General features: G+C 42.0%; 1 protein-coding gene across 7 annotated transcripts in view; it reads left to right on the top strand.

The window, feature by feature from the left end:
- Window positions 1–5067: 5067 nt before the first annotated feature.
- Window positions 5068–21732, top strand: part of MSL2 (MSL complex subunit 2) — a 50685-nt gene continuing 34020 nt past the window's right edge. Inside the window, exons 1-2 of one of the 7 annotated variants that reach the window (XM_069063924.1) lie at window positions 5649–5671; window positions 7724–7891. In XM_069063924.1, coding sequence (XP_068920025.1) covers window positions 7750–7891 — 142 coding nt within the window. In that variant the 5' untranslated portion in view covers window positions 5649–5671; window positions 7724–7749. The other 6 variants (XM_069063923.1, XM_069063922.1, XM_069063920.1 and 3 more) reach the window with 6 other exon arrangements.

Below are 21732 nucleotides of genomic sequence, written 5' to 3' on the forward strand. Positions count from 1 at the left end.
CTGTAAAATGAGGATAATATAGCACCTAACTCAAGCAATTGTTGTGAGGATTAAGTGAGGTGATATTTGTAAACTTCAGACTGTGCCTGACCCATAGAAGGTATTTAATAAATGCATATTTCCTTATAGTCAATGGAGTTCAGATAGAAATAGAGCAGGGACAAGTCACTGTCTTAGTATTTTTTAAAATTTTTGGCGGACTGTCATGTAGTTGGATAAAACGGTGTTCTCAGCTTCACAGTGAAGTCATCAAGTATCAAGAGATCAAGCAATTGTTCTCAATTAAAGCAATTGTTCTCAAACTTGTATGGTAGCAGAACCCTTAAATTCTAAACAAAACTTTGACTGGATACTTGTAGCAAAATACTCTAGAATTAATATTTTAATGCCTTAATTTTTATTAATTAATTTCAATTTAGGTAATACATTTTAATTAATTAATTTTAATGTCATAATTTTTTACTACTACTATTTTTACAAATAATATAAAGTTCATTTTTCAAACAAACAAACAAACTTGTGTTGTTTCAGGGCTCCTTGCAATACAGTTTGATGTCTGGCTTAATTCCTGGTTGAATTTTTCAACTTTTTTATCTTCTGCAACAAATATTGGCACAAAAGCCACATAGTGGTCTTTGTTTATACTTACCAAGTACATTCTGAGGAAAGTTGACCAAGTGTCTCATGAAATTATGTTTTTTGTTGCCTTTGGGTGGATGCTGAAACCAATTATGCTGACTCCTTTATTTGCCTCTATAAGGAAAATTGCTGAGCTATCCTTTCAGTTAACTGCTCATAGTGTCATATAATCAGAGCTAGAAGAACTTAGAGGTCATATCAATCTCCAGAGATTCTTAAGGTTTTTTTTTTGTGCCATAGACATTTTTGGCATCCTCTTTGGGGTCCCTTTGGGGATCTTCTTTCTGGGGAAGTCTAAGGACCTCTTCTCAGAATAATGTTTTTAAATGCATAAAGTGACATATACAAGATTATAAAGGAAAACCAATCACATTGGAATACTGTTATTTAAAAACAACTTCCCACACCACAGGTTGAGTCCTTGATATAGACAATCATTTTACAGATGATGAAACAAAACAGAGTGAGGTTAACATGACTTGCCCAAAGTCATACAAGTGACAAGACTGAGTTCCAAACCCAGGTCCTGTAATTCCAAATTCTATACATTTAGATCCCTAGTGTCAAAGATGCCTCTTCTTGGCTCATATTTAGCAAGAATTTCAACATTTATGTTCCATAGAATCAGAGTATCTGAGAGTTGGGAGAGACCTAAGCAGCCATCTGAGTCAACCTATATTGAAAGGAATCTCTTCAGTTCATTACATGAACATTAAGACTTACTAGCTATTGCACCAATAAATAGATATTTCTACATGGTCTTAATACAGCAGCTAGGTGGCGCAATGGAGAGGCGCCAGGCCTGGGATAAGACATCTTTCTGAGTTCAAATCTGGTCTCCAGCACTTATTGTGTGACCCTGAGCAAGTCTCTTAACCTTGTTTGCCCCAGATTCTTCATCTGTAAAATGACGTGGAGAAGGAAATGGTAAACCACTCCTGTATTATTGCCAAGAAAACTTCAAATGGGGTCCCCAAAACCAGTCATTGGACACGACTGAAACAACTGAACAACAACAAAAAACAATAGTCCAAAAACTTGTCGATTCTTTGCATTCTCTTCCCCCTCGTCCACCATCAGTGTGAAATCAGGGCATAGGGTGTGGGTTATTTTGAATTTTAATTTGTTTCATGGATTACTGTGGCTAAAAAAGTATTACCTAAAGGCCAACCTACTGGTGATGAGTCTCTATTCTTTAAGTAGGCTCATCCATGAAATATCAGGGAGCTTGTCCCTGGTGCCAAACATACAGCTTTTCCGGTTGAGTAAAATCTCTCAGGGCTTTCATTCTGTTGAGACATTGGGGTAGGACTTTTGTGGAGGGCCTGTGATCCTATTCTGAATAAATATGTTAATCATTGTGATATTTCAAGTGTCATTAATTTTTTGATTCTTCCTGAATTCACTTGAAGCAGGCTTCCCCTGCCCTCTCTTTCCTCCTGCCTAACATACCCACCCCACCCCCTTTCTGGGAAACTTCCATATCCCATGTTAGAAATGTTTATATATTTTACAACTATGGTGTCACCTGCAATCCCTCTTGGTTCTATCCCTGTAACATCGGTGATGGAGAGGGGTGGGGCAAGCTGAATGTGCTTTCATAAGAAGTCCTCCCTTGCTTTTTAGGTATTTGCCACTCATTTATTATTCCCATTATAAGAAAGAAGCACAGAGATTATGACATACGGATGATGTCTTCTGACTCCAAGTCCAGTGTTCCTGCCAGTCTTTTCCAGCTAAGGCAGGTAGGTGGTGCAATGAACAGGATGCTGGGCCTGTTATGAGGAAGACCTCAAATCTAGTCCTCAGACACTCAATATTTGTGACTCTGGGGAGATGGCTTAATCTCACTCCACTTCAGTTTCTTCAGCTGTAAAATGGGGATCATAATTGCATCTGCTTTGCAGTGTTATATTGAGATTGTTGTGATTCAAATGAGATATTTGTAAAGAAAGCAGTTAGCACAGTGCCTGGGATGCTTAATAAATGCTGTTCAAATGTGGCCTCATTTGGGGTTTTCTTGGCAAAAATACTGGAGTGGTTTGCCATTTCCTTCACCAGCTCATTTTTCAGATGAGGAACTGAGGCAAACAGGGTTAAGTGACCTGCCCAGGGTCACACAGCTAGTAAATGTCTGAGGCCAGATTTGACCTCATGAAAATTAGTCTTCCTGATTTCCAGCCCAGTGTTCTCTAAAACGCTGACCTATTAACAAGTAGTAGGAACTTATGACATGCTTGGTCCCTTCTCTTCCCCACTCTTTCAAAGTGTAACCCATGTGTATACCCAGAGGCATTCTCATTCCAACTTCTATTCTTATAATTCCCTGGGTTCCCATAGCTTGATCCTTCGGGATGATTCTTTTTGCCATTTGGTTTAAGCCCTTTCTACTGTCATTCTCCCTAAGATTATCAAGTAAGAATCACTCAGTTAGCCAACTCTAAGTAGCTTTTAGAAAAAGTTATTTATTAAGGTGGTACAATAAAGACAAGTGATATAAAACATCATTCCAAAGATTTGTGAGGTACTCTCCCACAAGTACATAGTCTAGGGGAAAGTGGACTCAAACTTAGAGAGTGTATGTGGCAAAGGAGTAATTCAGTTCCTAGATGCTAGAAGACTGGTTCTCCTGTTTATAGGATGCTTCAAGAAGTTTTCCTTAGGCATAATTGTAGTTTCTTGTTTAGCTTCTTGAGAGTCCTGAATCCCATCTGTTCTTGGCTTCTGATATTGTAGATACTACTCTAGCTGATCAGGGAAATTATTTAGAACACAAATGGGAAAATGGGAAATCCAAAACCCTCTGGGCCCTTTGAAACTGCAAGGTCCTCTTCTAGCAGAAGGGGATAGGAGAAAGAGACCTAGCTGGGGCCAAAATGGAGGCTTCCCCTCCACTTGATTCCTTCCCTGCACCTCCCCGCAGCTCCTCAGGGAAGTGTTGTAGAGATATTAGCTCTAATTTTTGTAATTTCCTTTCTTCTCAATCCCTTTGATTATTTATAGATGATCCCTAAAGGGAGCTGACCAAATTTTCCAGCCTATTGGGGCAGACTTTTTGTCTGTTCTCATTTTGATTCATCCAGTGACTTTCAAAATATTTTCTTAAATGTCTTCCATTGATTGAGAAGTGTTCTCACCTAATTTAACTATCAGAGCTAATTTGGGTGAGAGTGGTTTCTACCCCACCCTGAGTTTAGGAAGAGGATGTATTGGAGGCAGCTTGTATTGGTTCACAATAGCTGATTGTTAAATTTTAAGTATGAGCATTTAATATCTCTGAAATTGGCAAAAGCTAGAAATCAAGGGTTGATTTATTGTTTCTTTGATTGTCTAGTTGAAAGTCTTGGAGAAAATGTTAATAATGCAAATGAAACTTACCCAGCTTGTCAAGCTTTTAGGAGAGCCAGTTGTTAAACATTTAGTAGTACACACCCTTTAAGTTTAACATTTCATGATTTTAGTGGTCTCTGGCTGGAAATAATCAGAACTTTGATGGCATCAAATCTTATTAAGTACCAGTTCTCTTTTTTAGTATTAAGATTTGAGAAAGGTACATAAATAGGAAGGCAAATCAAGAAAGTCTCAGTATTCATTTCCTTTGTTAAATCCTAGGGTATCTACTGGTGACCATAAAGCACATGAATAGTGAGCGGTTCTTGCTTGGGAGATACAAAGAACTTTATGCATTTTGTAGGAGAAAATAGTCAGGGACGGTCCACAGATAAATTCCCTGGGGGACATTTCTCATCATACTAATTAAGAGTAAGTTTTTTGATCATCCCTAAAGCAGTCTGGGGGCTAGTCAGGTTATTTACTCTCAGAGAAAAGTCATGTCTATCAATAGGAGTAGGCCAAAGGGGCTTTCTGGAATCCTAAGTCAGGACACATCTGGATGTCAGGATCAGTTAGTCAAACATTTATTATGTACCTATGTACCAGACTCTGTGCTCAGCACTGGGGATACAAAGGAAGGTAAAAGACTTGCCTCATATGAAGCTCACCAGTCTAGTTAATGGGGATGACCACATGCATTACCACATGTGTAAATAAGCTATGTACAGAATAAATTAGAAGTAATCAACAGAAGGAAGGCACTAGAATTAAGGGGGATCGGGAAGACTTCTTGTGGAAGGTGGGACTTTTGACTGGGACATGAAGGAAATCAGAGAAGGTAGGACATGGAGACAAGATGAGGGGGAGCTTTCCAGGCATGGAGGACAGCCAGTGAAAATTCCCAGAGATAGAAGATGGACTATCTTGTTCCAAGATAAACAAGGAAGCCAGTGTCACTGGATAGCTGATAACTTGGAGGGGGAGGCAGGGTAAAGCACAAGGAGATTACAAAGGAGGGAGGAGCAAGTTTGGGCCTCGTGGATTTTGTATTTGATTCTGGAGGTGACAGGGAGCCAATGGCGTTTATTGAGTTGGGAGAGTGTGTAACACGATAGGACCTACGTTTTAGGAAGATCACTTTGACAGCTGAGTGGTGGACACCTGTCCAGGAAATTTTTTTAAAATCAAGAGTGTAAAGAGATGTGGGGTGGGAGATATCGGTGGAATGTGAGGGTGGTATAGGGAGGTCACTGCCAGGTAGATTTGCAGAATGAGAGGACAGGTCAGTGTGAGCTCCTGGTTCCGTACCCGGCCGTTATCTTCGGCCTCTCCGTAGCATTCAAGGTGCGTTGTGTTGGCACCCACGATTGCCAGAAGCACGCAGGCAGTCACTGTGAGGTGAATGCGGACCCTCCAGCTGGACACGAGTCAAGGGTAACCTAGGGGCAGGATGCCAGAGCTTGGAAAGGGGCTGGCCCTGGCCGGCTGCGCGAAGACGAGGGGGCCAGGCGCTCTGGCCCAGCTCCGGCTCGGATCAGAAATCCCTCGAAAGCCTGGATTGACACCGACCCCCCACGGCTCGGCCGGTCTCCGCCAGCGCAGCTCGGAGCCGAGGTGGCGGCTTAGAGCGAAGCTAGGATCGCGGCCGTGGCCGGGCGCGGCCACCACGCCCTCGGGAGCAGCGGCCGACAGCCGAGAGGTGGGGAAGGGGAGGGGCTCCGGGCTTCTCGTCAGCTGCGGGGACAGGCCGGGCCTGGGGGGAAAGGAGGACGCTTCCCGGTCCCGGGCAAGGGCGGCGAGAGCATGCGGTACTCGAGGGGTTGTGGGTGGGAAAGGACGCGAGATGAAGCTACGTGGAAGGCGGCTTCCTGTGGTTTATTTTTGGGAAGGATCACTTCGCCCCTTCTCCGCCACCTCTCCCCGCCTCCCCCCACCCCAGCCCTTGAGCGTGGGTTGCGGGTGAGAAATGGGGGAAGGGGGGGAGAGCGAGCATGCGCTTGCTGGCAGTCTTGACCTGAAACTCGAGGAAACGAACTCGCACAATCGAGCATGCGCAGAAGGCCGCGAGCTTTTTTTTTTTTTGAAGTAGGGGCGGAGGGCTGGGGGAAGTAGAACGACTAGGCGGGGTGCGTGAACGCGCTCGTCTGTTTATCCCGTTCTCCGGGTAGGTGTTCATGGCGCACGCGCAGGCGACTGGCGGCGGCGCGAGGTGGGTAGCGCGCATGTGCTGTGTAGGTCCGGGGCTGAGGGAGGGCGGGGAGGAGGGAGAGAGAAAGAGGGGGGCGGGGGCGCCTAGAGGAGAAGCAGGGGAAAAGGGAAGGGAAGGGACGGGGGAAGGGGGTGGGGGAAGGGTACAGACTGCGCATGCGTGTGGGCGGTAGCGACGACGGCGGCGGGGGAGTCTCGGGGATGACCGTGGCTTTGCCCGTTGGGGTAACGGTCGTTGTCGCCGGCAGGGCCTGAGACGCCTCTAAGCCCGTGAGATCCGTTGGGGCTACCGCGGCCCGGGACAGACAGAGTCGGGGCGGCGTGTGGAGTCCAGGGGTGGCGGTGGTGTGTTGGGGGGAGGGGCTTGCGGCCGGGCCTTGCTGTGTGTGTGCGCTGGGCGGCGGCGGCGGCGGCGGCGGCGGCGGGGCCTTGCGGTGTGTGCTGGTGACCGCGGCGGCGGCAGACGAGAAGCTGCAGCTGCAGAAGCGGGAGGTGGCGGCGGCGGAGGCTGTCCTCGTCGTGTTCTGAAGAGAAGGCGGAGGGACTGGTGCCTGTGGCAGGGAGAAGATGGCGGGGCAGTGAGGGGGCGGCGCCTGCGCCTGGTGACCCCGGTGTGTGAGTGAGTGTGTGTTGGTGTGTGTGCGTGTGTGTGCGTGTGTGCGCGTGTGAGCGCGTGTGAGAGGCGCCGCGGCCTGGCCGGGGGCCTGTTCCCCGCTTCCGACCCTTGCCCCTCCCCCTCCCCACCCGAGGTGATTCCTGCACACCCACGTTCCTTCTGCGAAAGCCGGGTGGTGGACGCTGGGGTCGGGGCCGAGAACCTGAATCAGCCCCGGGGCCCCGCGTCCGACATGGGGGAAGCGGCGGCGGGCCCCGCCAACCACAGCGGCAGCGGCAGCAGCAACGGCGGCAGCAGCAGCGGCGGCGGCAGCGGCAGCAGCAGCACCAGCACCACCAGCAGCAGCACCAGCAACATCCGCCGCCACCGCTTGCAGTAGAAGTGTGGAAGCTGATGTATCTACCGCCCGGCCTGGCGCTGTGATGGAGTAAGGGGGTGCAGCCAGCAGAGAAGCAGCCTCCCAGCTCCACACACACAGCACGCGCACCGGGGTCGGGGGGCCTGGACTCTCCTTACCCCCGAGCCCTTCCCCCTCCCCCCTTCCGCCGCCGAACCTTTCCGGGGAGGAGGTTGGTTATAGCGGCGGGAGATGCTGCTGGAGCGAATCCCCACCGAGCTCCACTAAGGGAGCCTCCCTCGGTCGCACCGTGCGCTGCTTGGGGCGGCGACCTCTCCCTCCTGCCTCTCAGGCTCCTGCACCGGAGAAACTCGAACACAGTTTTCTTTTTGTCTGGAAGTCTCAGGGACTCAGGAGGAGGGGCGCCAGGGTCCCATGTGTGGGAGGATTTCTTCAGCTCCCGGAACTCGTACGGATTTAAGTTACTTCTTTGGGCAGAGGTTCAACTTTGTTTTCAGACGAGTTTTTGCATCTTGGCCCTTGTTGCTTGTCCGGTTACAGAGTTGGACCCGAACTTTCTTTTTAACCAGGAATCATCAGTGTCGAAGCGTCTGCAATGAACCCGGTGAATGCCACTGCTCTTTACATTTCAGCGAGCCGCCTGGTGCTCAACTACGACCCTGGGGATCCCAAGTCATTTACAGAAATTAGCAGGCTCCTGCCTTTCTTCAGACAGTCTCTATCGTGCTGTGTTTGCGGTGAGACTTCTTTCTTGTTCTCGAGTACAGCTTGACGTTTTGAAGTCTTTATATGTGTGAAGTGGTAAAAACGAGTTTAACCGTTTAGAAGTCCAGTCGTTAACATGAAAAGGCCCAGCCTGCTTCTCTATGTGTGTAGTAATGTGAAGTAGATATTCCGTTACAAATGAAGTATTTCTCTGAAACGTTAGAACAATAATTTTAACTTTGCAAACAACATAACATAAACTCAGAGGATTTTTGCGCAGTGGGCCTCCTCTTTCAAACTAGTTTCATTTCCTTTCAGTTTTTCTGCCTTTTCCCAGTAATTTAAGAGGGACAAAATGTTTTATTCTGTGTATATTGCTTGTTAAGTAATTCATTACTTTCTTAGCCACGCTTTAAAATACACATTCCATCTTGTAGAAGGATTCTCAACTCATTTAAGTCATAAGGATTTTAGAGTTGAAAGGGCCTTTGAAGTGATTTTACAGATGATGAAACTGAGGTCTGCTGAAAATGATATCCCTCTCCAAATCGTCTTGTATTATATTTGTGGGTGGTGGTGTGTCCACAGCCAGGGATGTTAAATGTAGGACTTTCGTACCTATATTCTGTCTCAAACGATTGGAAGTTTTTGAGTTAAAAGAATGACCTAAGGAAGACTGGTTACCTGGAACAAACATCTTATCTTTCTGATGAACAAATCTAGGTTTAAAGAAGTCAAATGATTTATCCAAAGTTGTGCTTGACTGTAAGGGCTGTATTCTAGGAGATTGAATCAGTTTGATGGTAATCTGGTATTTGCAATGGGGTTCTCCATAGGGCTATCTTTTTCAGTTACCTTTTTTTTTCCTTTTGTAATTTAATTGCCCTTTGAACTATTTTGGGTTATTGGAGGTATATTTTTGCTGTTAAAGCTGATAGATTTTTGGTTTTTTAGTACTTTTTGAAGCACTTAGGGGTCTGTTTTGTTTGACAGTTGAAATGCTTTAAAGAAAAGAATTGTCAGTGAAATATGCACATTATGAATCAATTTTAAAATTCTTTAGAGCATAGCTTGTGGAGAAGACCACTTTAGGGTCTAAACTTCATTTAATTTTATATTGAATTGTTGATCAAGGTAGGTAGTCAGGACTTGAAATGTTGATGCTTTTGATTTCGTCTACTTTGAATGAGAAAAGAGAAGACTTGCATCATAACAAAATGGAAAAACATGTATCTCAAAGTGATTTTACTGATGCCTTTTTATATGTACTTCGATCAAGGCTTTGGTTCCTTATCTTTAGGGGTTGATAATCCAGTTAGAAAAGGAAGATAGAAACATTTAAGTAATAGTCTTAGAATATGATTAAACGTCTGAATGAGTGATTGCAGATCACAGCATCAAGTAACCTTAGATAAGCCATTTCACCTTTTTGAACTAGGGCCTAGTTGTAAAATGAATGTGTATTGGATAAACTATAAGGTCCCTTCCAATTCTAGAATAATGATTCTAGGCATAGAGAGAGTAACTTAGCCACAGGGTACACAACTTATTTTTTCCAGGAGGAGCTGCTTATTTTTTGTTCCAAGACATGGCTGGTAGAGAAGGTGAGAAGTATTCAAACAACTTACTCTTCCACCCTTCCCCAAGCAAAACAAAGTAGAACTCCAACACTGGCCAACACTGGAACTCAGGGAATTGCAGACAAGAGAGGGAGCTGATAGGGTAAGGGTTCAAGACTTTTTTTTGCTTTTTGGAGGGGAGAAGGCAGGGCAATTAGGGTTAAGTGACTTGCCCAAGGTCATATGGCTAGTATGTGTTAAGTGTCTTCGGCTGGATTTGAACTCAGGTCCTCCTGGCTCCAGGGCCCTTTAGCCACCTAGCTGCCCCAGGTTTCAAGATTTAATTGTGGTTTCCTGATCGTCTGTCCTTGGATAGATCCCTAACTTACCCAAATTTTCATGATGGCACCTTTCAGTAACTTTTTATCAATAGATAATTTTTAATAAATTTTTTCCTGGCTACTAGCTAGTGGCGCTAATGAAAAATCATCTTAAGCCAAAGTTTTTTTATGGAAAAAAATGATCCTGAAGACATAGTTGGACTTTTTCTAGGCTTTATCATCCTTAACCCTGGTAACAGGAGGAAATTCTGTTCAACAATGGGTCTTTGTAGTTATTCTCTCATATGAAACTTTTTTGCCTGATTTCTCATGAAAAAAGGCTTGTGTGTGCTTTTTTTTTTTTCCTTGTAGTATCAAAAAGTAATTGACATTCCCTTATCTACTTTTCAGCATAAAATTGAGCCATTTGGTTTTTTGCAATTCCTAAAATCAAGGGCTCTTAATACGGGTCCGTGAGCTAAAAAAATTTTTTGTGAGTATATTTCAATATAATTGGTTTCATATGTAGCCCTATATATTTTGTTTTATAAATTTAGAAGTATTCTGAGAAAGGGTCCATATGACATAACTAGACTGCCTAAATCAGTCCATGACACAAAAATGGGTTAAAAATCTTTGCTGTACATTTAGTCTTTGTTTATTTTTTCTGAGTACAACTAGTTACAACACCTGAAGATCACTGTAGATGATTAATTGAGATGGTTTTCTGGTACTATTTTACTTGATTTGTGTGTGTGTGTGTGTGTGTGGGAGGGGTGGGGGTGGGGAACAGCTCTCTTTTCTGCTTTGACTATGGATCAAAGAACTGGAATTAGAAGGGTTCTTGGAGGCTGTAACAGCCAAATCTACAGAAAACTCAATCCCCAAGATGTAGTGTCAGAGGCAGGATTTGATCCCAGGTCTTTTGACTTGAGCCTTTGTTTACACTGTACCGAGTTGACCAGAAGTGGGAACTTTTCTCTTCCCTCCTTTTTTCTGTTGATGACCTGTTGGGAGAAAACTTCAGATATATGAAAGTAAAAATTAATTTGATTTTTTTTGAGTGACACAAGGTTAAATTCACCTGATACTAAAAGTAGGTCATAACATTTTATTTGATAAATATTTTGAAATATTTTTGAATTTCTTATTACGCTTAATTAAGTATAAAATTAGAGATCAAGGTCTTCCTTCCCTCCGTATCTCCCACCTAAACAAATCTTATGCTATAGTTTGTTTTCTCAGCTTTACTTAGTGTGCCTTCTGTCTTCCAGCCTTGCTTTTTGTTTGAAATACCCTCCTATTTTTCCTTCTCAAAATCACACACAACTAACTAACTCTTTGAAATTTTCCTTTCCTGAACCTCAGGATAGATATTTTTTGTCCGATAGCACTCAGTAACAGAAATATAGTACTGATCACTTATTACCTCATGTTTTAGTTGTTTATGGTGTTTTATCTCCCCTGTATTAAGTTCCTTGACAGTATTTTTTAAGTCTTTACATAGTCCATGGTACTGAGTACAGTGCCTTGCCCATAGTTGTGTGAGATAAGGGAGGGCAAGTAAGGAATAGGTTGCTGAGTATGTGACGTGTTGAAGTGGCTGAGAGCTAAAAGAGCTTCAGTTTTGATGTATCGGCTAAATACCACTGCTGCCATGTATACCCAGTTTCGAATTGATATTGAACTTTGGTGTTAGTACTGCTCTTTGAAATATAACTGATTGACAATTTTTCCTACATCTTTAATGGCTCTTTATTTTTAAATTTTAAGAGGTTTTAAGTAGGACACTGGGAGAAAATTTTTTTGGACCACGGTAGCAGTGGACCAAAGCAGTATTGTTCTTGGTGCTGAATAAAATTAAGCCTCAAACTGGAGTTTTCCTGCTTCTGCTCCAGATCTAGAGGAGAGGAAAGTGTAAGGTAGCAGAACATTGGGTTTGGAGGAAAACTTAGGTTTGAATCCTGTTACTACATAGGTGAACTTAAGTCACTGTTCAGGGACTTATTTGCCTTATCTGTAAAATGAAGGGATGGGGATGGCTTAGATGGCCTTCAAGGTTCTAGGGTTTTGAAAATTTCATTAAATTTATAATTTCTTGGGCAGTACATAGTAAGGTGAAGCGCATGAATAATTTCTGTGTATGTCATATGGGAAAACACAATGATCCATGAGGAGTATAATTAGCATCCTTTGAAGCATCAAGATCAGAACTGATCTTTGAGAAAACTTTTGTATCTTTTCTTCAGCTCCATGAAAACTGTATACAGAAATTTGCTTGAATGTCAGTGTCAAATGGTGTAATGTATGTCAGATGTCTTGCAAAATTAAAAGTACTATACAGATGTTGAGTATTATTATTGCCAGAAATATGTAATGAAAAATTTCCCAATTTATTACCAAAACACTTATCAAAGAGAAAATAAGTTGTAGTGTGGTATTAGGTACAATGTAAAAAGCCTTGGATTGGGAGACAGGAATTAAATTGTGTGGCAAGTTTACTGAGCATCTCTAGCTCTGAGTTTACTTTATTTGTAAAATTTTAGGTGTTGGCTAGATGATCTGTCTCTAAGGGCCTTGCTAACTGTAAAATTCTATGGATTTCTGACCTTCCTCTCTCCTCCCACAGTCCATCCCCATTTAAGAAGAGAATTACATTTTGTGACTGATTCAACCACATCTAGTTCCTAGAAGTTTTAAGAGTTGTCCAATTTATAATTCAAGCTTATTAACTAGAGTGGCATGCTTAAAGCCACAGTTTCCTTAGATGATGGAGTGTGTTTTAAAAGGTTGAGTTTTTTGTTCTGACCTGTGATTTGGTTGTTGTAGGGAACTTACATTGAGGAAAGTTCCCTTATCCAATACATATTGGTAATTATTCTGCATCTTCCAATCTTAGAGAGAAGTATCTTGGGGCCCTGAGAAGTTAACAGTGATTTAGTCAGGCCATTCCATATAAAAGAATGGCTACCTTTTATATATGGCATCTGCTAGGTGCTAGGCACTGTGCTAAGTACTTTGCGGATATATAATTTGGCCCTCATAACAACCCTGGGAGATAGGTACTATTATTATTTCCATTTTAGAGTTGAGAGGGGTGGCTAGGTGGTGCAGTGAATAAAGCGCTGGCCCCAGAGTCAGGAGGACCCGAGTTATGTTCTGGCCTCAGACACTTAACACCCACACACACCCACCCACACACACACACACACACACACCCACACACACACAAAGCTAGTCGTGTAACCTTGGGCAAGTTACTTAACCCCAATTGCCCTCCAAAAAAAGAAAAAAGGCAAAAAAAAAATAGAGTTGAGGAAACTGAGAAAAGCAGAAGTTGTGACTTGACCCAAGTTCACACAGCTATTAAATCCGTATTTGAACTCAGGTCTTCTGACTAGGCCCAGTCCTGTGACACCTAGCTGCCTCAAATTTTTGACTGGGTCTTCCTAGTTTGCCCAGGCTAGAAGTATGGTAATCACTCACCAGTTGATCCTGCTGCTGATCAGCATGGGAATTTTGACCTGGTCTGGTTGATTCCCCCCTCCATAAGCAGGATAGTCCAGCCCTCTCCCTCTTGAGGTCTCACCGTATTGGTGCCACTCTCAGTGCAGACATGTGATCTGCTTAGCACACTGAAGTTCAGAAGTTCCAAAATAACTTAAGTCTTGGAATCTACAGGAGCAGAGATCACAGGTGTATACCACCATGCTCAGCATATATGTTTTTATTGATTTTTTAAATAAATTATCTTTTATTTTCTCCTGTATTCTCCATCCCTCTCTCCAGCTTTCCACTCTCTCCCAGAGTGCCATAACTTATAATAAAGGAAGAAAGGGAAAAAAAGTTCCACAGACCAGACATTATGTATTTAATATCCTGTGCCTATGGTTCTCTACTTGTGGAAAGGACTAGGAGGAAATGTTGCCTCATATCTCTGCTTGGGGCCAAATTTGTTCATTTCAGTTTTGAAGTGGTTTGCAGGTTGCATTTTTGTCTTTTCTATTCACATTGCAGTTAGAGTGTATGTTGTTTTGTTTTCCTGGTTCAGTTTACTATATATGTTTCAGTTCATATAAGCTTCACCATTCTTATCCATTATGCCCCATTTTGTTGAGCCATTCCTCCATCAATAGACATCTGTTTTTTCCCCCAGTTCTTTACTACCACAGAAAATACTGCTATGGATATTTTGGTGGAATAGGTCCTTTCTTTTTATAATTGACTTCCTTGTCATCATGCCTTGTCATGTTGCCTTGGAAATTGGGATTCTGGAGGCAGCTAAATGCAACAGTGGATAGAGTGCTGGACCTGGAGTCAGGAAGTTGTGAGTTCAGATTTGTTTTCAGACACTGAGTAGCTGGGTGACCCTGGGCAAGTTACTTAACTTCTCTCTGCCTCAGTTTCCTCAGCTGTAAAAAATCACCTGCCTTGCAGCATTTTGAGGATCAAATGAGATAATATTTGTAAAAAGCACTTAGCCTAGTATCTGATACCATATAGGCACTTAATATGTTTGTTCCTTTCCCCTTCCATTTCTCCTTCTCGGTCAAGAGATATAGATCTTTTAGTCACTTCCTTACATAATTCCTGATTGCTTTCTAGGATAGCTACATCAGTTCACAACTCCATCAGCAATGCATTAGTGTAACTATTTCATATTTCCTTCATCATTGACTGTTCCCATTTTTTCGCCTCTCTGTTGGATGTCAGGTGAGGCCTCAGGTTGTTTTGATTTGCATTCTCTTATTAGTGATTTAGGGCATTCATAACTTGGAATTCTTTTGACAAATATTGACATTATTTGACCCATTTATTGGAAAATGGCTTTTGTTATTATTTAATGTAGTACCTTAGTAGAAATATGTTTTATTTAGCACTTTATTCTCACCACGTTCACATCCAAAATTGCATTTGAAATTTGCTTGCTGCTTTTCCCTGGATGTACTTAAAATTTTTTCCTAAGATCAGTCATACCTTTTTTTAAAAGCATTAAAATGTTTTGAATGAACTCAGATGTGAAGCATCATTTACTTTTTTTTTTTTGGAGGGCAGTTGGGGTGAAGCGATTTGCCCAAAGTCACACGGCTAGTAAGTGTGTCAAGTGTCTGAGGCCTGATTTGAACTCAGGTCCTCCTGACTCCAGGGCAGGTGATCTATTCACTGTACCACCTAGCCGCCCCTATCATTTACTTTTGAATACTTTAAAATTTAAGTTAAGAAATTCTGGCAATTTAGAGTAGAACAAAAACTTGATTTTTTTTCCAGTGAATAATTATTAATAATGGACCTATTTGGAGTAGGTGTTAATTATCTGTTAAGCACCTAGTGTGTGCCAGGCATATAAACATAAAAATGACGGTGTCTTTAAGAAGTTTATGTTCTTCTGGGGTAGATAATACATGTCTTACAGTTCAGGTAGATAAAAATGGATTTTTATATATGTGTATGTATTTATATAAACAATGATTTTGTATTTATACACTAACAAATTGGGGGAAACGGGAACACCTCTTGAAAGAGATGGAGCTTGAACTCAGCCTTGAAAGTAACTCAGGTTTCCAAAAGATAGAGAGTGAAGAGGCAGAGAATTCCAGATATGGGCAATACTCTGTGTGTGCAAAGGCAGCTAGGAGGGCCATTGAATATAGTTCTGGGCCTGGAGTCAGGAAGACCTGAGTTCAAATCTAGCCTCAGATACTTACTTGTGTGACACTGGCTGGGCAAGTCACTTAATTTTACTGCCTTACTCCATTGGAGAAGCAAATGGAAAACCACTAAAGTATCTTTGCCAAGAATACCCTGTTCACAGTATTGGTATGCCATGGTCCACAGGGTCTTGAAGAATCCGACATGACTGAACAACAAGCAAAGGCATTGGAAATGTTTGACTTTTCTGAAGAACAGGGAGTAGGACAGTTTGCAGGATGGTAGAGCAGCATGGGGTGAGGGGAGAGGGATAGGGGTAAGTATGTGAACTGCCTCTCAAGATGGAGTAGAGCCAGATTGTACAGAGCAGTGAATATGCAGTCGAAAAGATGGCAGTTTTTCATAGCAACAGTAAAGAATCTCCTGAATCTTCTTTAGCAGGGGAGTTACTTGGTCAGGCCCATGCTTTAGGGATTACTCAGTTTGGCATCTGTATGGAGGTGAGAATATAGATTCCTTGAGGTCAGGGCCTATTTGGCTTTTCTCTTTATGAGTTTGCAGAGGACAGGGATTTGTCTTTTGACTTGCCTGCAACTTAGCAGTGTGCATGGGCCACTATAGATTTAATAAATATTTGTTGACTATTGATTGCTTATTCAATAGTTGATACAGGTGGAAATGTCTCCAAGGCAGGTGGAGATTTGAGGTATTTCAATTTAGGATGAAATGAAATAGGTTGAAGCAGGTGCTTCTTTTAGGTTGGGATATATATATTCACAAGTTGGAAGAATTTTATAGGAGTTGGATCAGCTGATAAGGAACTATAAGATTTCACAATTTATTTTGGCAGTTAGTGTTTGTATGCACGTTGTAGTTGATTGTTACTTCTTTGCCTCAAGAACTTTCCCTGGGTCTAGGGTTTATGTGAAAATTAAAAAAAAAATTTCTAGAATGTCCACTATGTGTTAGGCATTCTGTTGGATTCTGATGAGACATTAAAAAAAGTGGTGAGGGGAGGAGCCAAGATGTGGAGTAAAAGCACAAACTTGGCCTGGGCTCTGGCTTCAGCCATCTCCAATACCTGTAAAAAAATGACTAAACACATTTTAAAGCAACAGAACCCAAAAAGAGACAGAAAGAAACATATCTCCTGCTGAAGGCAACCTGGCAGACCCACAGGAAAGGTGTGGCAGCGCTGGGAGCCGCAATTCCAGCCCTAGGGCGTCCCCGACCAGTGCCCAGATTGGCCAGAGCAGACTTCAGAAGAGTGAATCACCAGCAGCTGTGGCATTTTCCAGACCTCAACCCATAAATGCCAAAGAGAAAATAAAAGGTCAGTTGGGAACTCTGTTGTAAGGATGAAGGAACATCGTGGTCCAGCCCCTTCCCCTGGGGTGAGAAGTGGCAGGAGGCTTGGAGGTGGTGCTGAGTGGCTGCTTTCAGAGCTCCTGGCCTGCAGATCATAGGGGGACCTAGTGACCATTCAGAGGGTAATCGCTCTTGCTTTGACCTGCCTGGATCTGGATCGGGGTCTTGGGTGGTGGTCCTGGGGTGTGTTGGCTGTAGAGAGGGTGCCCAACTAATAACTCCAGCATCTGCAAAAACCCCAGCAGTTTGGGACAAAGCTCTCTCCATTAGGTAAGCAGAGTTACACCATGGCAAAGAGCTCAAAAGTCAAGTAATTGGCAAGATGAGGAAGCGCAGTCAGTCATGGGGACAAAATGGATCAAAGCATGGAACTGGAGGAGGACAATGAAGTCAGAACTCCTGCATCAAAAGCTTCCAAGAAAAATGTGAATTGCTTACAGGCCATGGAGGAGCTCAAGAAGGATTTTGAAAATCAAGGAAGAGAAGTGGAGGAAAAATTGGGAAGAGAAATGAGAATGATGCAAGAAAATCATGAAAAGCTAGTCAACAGCCTGCTAAAGGAGACCCAGAAAAATTCAAAAGAGGTCCAAAAAGCCAACTAGAATGCCTTAAAAATACGAATTGCCCAGATGGAAAAGGAATTTCAAAAACTCACTGAAGAGAATAATTCCTTCAAAAATAGATTGGAAGCAGTTGGAAACTAATGATTTTATGAGAAATCAAGATACTATAAAACAGATCCAAACAAATGAAAAAATAGAAGGCAGTGTGAAATAACTCATTGGAAAAACCACTGACCTAGAAAATAGATCCAGGACAGATAATTTAACAAATTAATGGACTACCTGAAAGCTATGATCAAAAAAAGAACCTAGAAATCATCCTTCAAGAAATTCTACAGCAAAATTGCTCTAATATTCTAGAACCAGAGGGCAAAATAGAAATTGAAAGAATTCACCTCTTGAAAAAGATCCCCAAAAGAAAACTTGTAGGAATGTAATAGCCAAATTCCAGAGTTCCCAGATCAAGGAGAAAATATTACCAGCAGCCAGGAAGGAATAATTTTACTATTGTGGAAACACAATTAGGATAACGCAATATTTAGCAGCTTCTACATTAAGGGATTGAAGGGCTTTGGAATATGATATTCTAGAGGTCAAAGGAGCTAGGATTAAAACCAAGAATCAGCTACCCAACAAAACTGAGTATAATGCTTCAGGGGAAAATATGGTCATTCAATGAAATACAGGTCTTTCAGGCATTCCTGATGAAAAAACCAGAGCTGAACAGAAAATTTGACTTTTCAATTACAAGAAGCAAGAGAAGCATGAGAAGGTAAACAGGAAAGAGAAATCATAAGGAACTTATTAAAATTGAACTATTTATATTCCTACATGGAAAAACAATAATTGTAACTCATGAGACTTTTCTCAATATAAGGATAATTGAAAGGAATATATATATATGTATGTATAGGAGAGTGTGTGTATAAATATATGTGAGTGTGTGCATATGTGTGCACATGTATACATAGACAAAGGGCACAGGATGGATTGAATATGAAAGGATGATATCTTAAAAATAAAATTGAGTTGAGAGAGGAATATAATGAGAGGAGCTAGGGAGAGACAGAATACGGTAAATTATCTCATATAAAAGAGGCAAGAGAAAACTGTTAAAATGGAGGGGAAGAGCAGGAAGGTAAAAGGGAATGGGTCAACCTTATTCTCATTGAATTTAGCTTAAGGAGGGAATAACATACACATTCAATTGGTATATTACCCTACAGGAAAGCAGGGGAGAAGAGGATAAGGGGGAAGGGGTGAAAGAAGAGAAAGCAGATTGGGAGAGAGGGTAATTAGAAGGAAACACTGGAAAAGCGACAGGATCAGAGTAGAAAATAGAGTAAGTGGAGGGCAGGATAGAATGGAGGGAAATATAGTTAATTAAGTCTTTCACAATATAATTACTGTGGAAATGTTTTATGTAGCTACACATGTGCAACCTATGTTGAATTGCTTGTCTTCCCAGTGGGGGTGGGTGAGGAAGGAAGAAGGGGGAAGACTCTGAAACTCAAAAGTTTCAAAAAACAAATGTTAATGCATGTTACTTGCAACTGGGAAATAAGATACACAGGCACTGGGGTATAGAAATCCATCTGGCACTGCTAGAAAGTTGGCGGGGGGGATTGAGGGAGGATATAAGAGAGAGCAGATTGGGGGAAGGGGGTATTCAGTAGAATCGCTATTGTGTGGTGGGGGTAGGGGAGAGACGGGGAGAAAAATCTAACTCAAAATTTTGTGGAAATGAATGTTGAAAACTAAAAATAAATTGGAAAAAAAAGCGTTGAGCTCTATAGTTCTCTCTGGGAGCTTACATACAAGAGAAAAAAATTAAAGGATGAATAATAGGAAGTCTAATAACAGTTGAAAGTTGTAGGGATGTCATAAAGCAGTACAATATTATGTGGTTTTATAGACAAGTATTCAGAGAAGGGAGAATTTACCTAAAGTTGGAATGGTTTGCTAAGGCTTCTTGGAGGAGGTGGGATTTATGAATCGTTGCACGAAGAAAGGCTAAAGAAGTATAGCAGCTTAACCCCAATTGCTCTCTAAAAGGGAGAAAAATAAAAGTATAGCAGGAGGCCAGGTGAAGTCATCACAAATGGGACAGAGATGAAGAGGTGTTTGAGTGGGACAGTTTGGTTAGAATTGGAGGGCTTTCTCTTTTTTGGAAGCAATTGTGGAAAGACTATGGAAAAGTACATTGGGGTCACATTGTAGAGAGTCTTGAATGTCTAGATAAGTAATTTGCATTTTATTGTGCTGGGCTTTGGGAGGCCCTTGGAGTTAAAGACAATGACAAGATTTAAGTTCTGTTTTGGAAGATATAATCTGGTGACAAAGTACAGGATGAATTGGAGTGGGGAGACTTTTAAGGTGGGAAAGTAATTAATCAATAAGCATTTTTATGAAGTGTTTTTTCTTTACTGGTACTATGCTAGAGTATGAAGTAAGGGCTCTGTGCTAGTTACTGGTTATGGGAATGAGAATGCAGAAAACATTTCTAAGAAATGGACTTTGAAAACTCATTAGATGTTGCAGACTAGGAATTAGTAGGAATCAAAGATGACTTAAAGGTTCATGGTTAGGTGAAAAGTGGTACTATTAGCAACAGAAGCAGTGGTTGGCAGGATGGAGAGAGATTGGTTTTGCTCTTACGTAAGTTGAGGGTGAAATGGTCGATGTCCAATTACCTAGCAAACAGTTATAAATAAGGGGAGGCAACAGCATGCTACAGATGTTGTTAACCTTTTTTGTTAGACCCTTTTGACAGTCTGATGAAGCTTGTATTCATAAAATAAATAAGATTACAGAAGAAACTAATTATTGAGATATAGGTCTCAAAATATTGGGGGTAAAACCCCAATTCATGGACCCCAGGTTAAGAACCTCTGTGGTAGTACCAATGTGTCTGGGTTAAAATTACACTTCTTACCCAGATCTTTTTTGCCTTCATTTGTAAAATTGAGGGTATTGGATTAGATTAGGGATTGTTAGATTGCCTTGCCACCTGTTTTTGTTTTGGCTGGGAGCCAAGACTAATTTTTACATTTTTTGGGGGGGTCTTTTTGGAGGGGAGAAAGCAGGGCAATTGGAGTTAAGTGTCTTTCCCAAGGTCACACAGCTAGTAAGTATCAGGTGTCTGTGGTCACATTTGAACTCAGGTCCTCCTGACGGGCCAGTACTGTATTCACTGTGCCACCTAGTTGACCCTAGCTTTTACATTTTTGAATAAAATTTTAGTCTATTTAAAAAATAAAGGGATGGCCAAGTGGCTCAGCGAGTAAGAGCACCTGCTCCAGTGTCGGGATGACCTGGGGATCAAATCCGGGCTTAGACACTTAGCACCCACCCAGGAACACCTGGCCGTGTAACCTTGAGCAAGTTACTTAACCCCAATTGCTTAGGGGCGGCCAGGTGGCTCAGCTAGTAAGAGCATCGGCTCCAGTGTCGGGATGACTTGGGGATTGAATCCGGGCTCAGATACTTAGCACCACACCCAGAAATAACTGGCCGTGTAACCTTGAGCAAGTTACTTAACCCCGATTGCTCATAAAAATAAAAAAAAAAGTTTAAAAAAAAAGACATTCTTAGCCTATAGCCGGTACAGAAGGAGTTACTGACTTTTGGAACAGATTGCCTCCTTTCACCTCTCCATCTTTGGTTCTGTGTGACACTGCTGTTTAGGGGTGAGGGCAGGGTTGGAGATGTTGAGTTGGAAATCATCTTTTTATAAAGGTTATTTTTGAAGCAATAATGTGACTCATTTGTATAAAACTAAAGATTACCAAGTGGTTTCCTCACAGTTGTTGTGAGAAGTAGGTAATTTTGACTTGGCAGTTTTCACTCAGTAAAGGTCTGAGGCAGTATGTGAACACGGATTTCTTGACTTCTTAATGAATACTCTTCCCCGGTCCATGTTCAGTTGCTGAGAGAGAAGGAGATGCTGAAGACCTAATTTTGGTATATGCCCATGATTTTGGTTCAGGAGTAGAACATGATGCTAACAAAGGAAATAAAGGTAAAAGATGGCATAACGTAATGTCTGAAGAAGCCAAAGGTGGAGAGAGTTTCATTCAGGGTCCATTGTTGAATAATATGAAAAGCTGTAGAGAGGCTAAGGGAGAATAAGAACTAAAAGACAAATATAATGTTTGATGATTAGGACTCTGGTGCAATTTCAGTAGAATGGTAGGGGCAGTAGTTAGTCACTTTTCTTTGTGACTTCATTTTTCTGGTTGCTTTTTACCAGTCTACCTCAAATAAAATGATTTGTGGGAGATGAGGGGAATATGCACCTAGAGGAAGAAATGCAAGGAGAATTTGACCAGTATTCCAGGGGACTGAGAGCCATACATGGTAGACTTTTAGCAATGCTCAGTAAATATTTGTAGAGTGAATATTAGAGAAACAA

The sequence above is a fragment of the Petaurus breviceps genome, unplaced genomic scaffold, assembly GCF_028583685.1.
Source record: "Petaurus breviceps papuanus isolate PSGF00001 unplaced genomic scaffold, PetGlider_PUasm1.0 90604, whole genome shotgun sequence".
Lineage (NCBI taxonomy): Eukaryota > Metazoa > Chordata > Mammalia > Diprotodontia > Petauridae > Petaurus > Petaurus breviceps.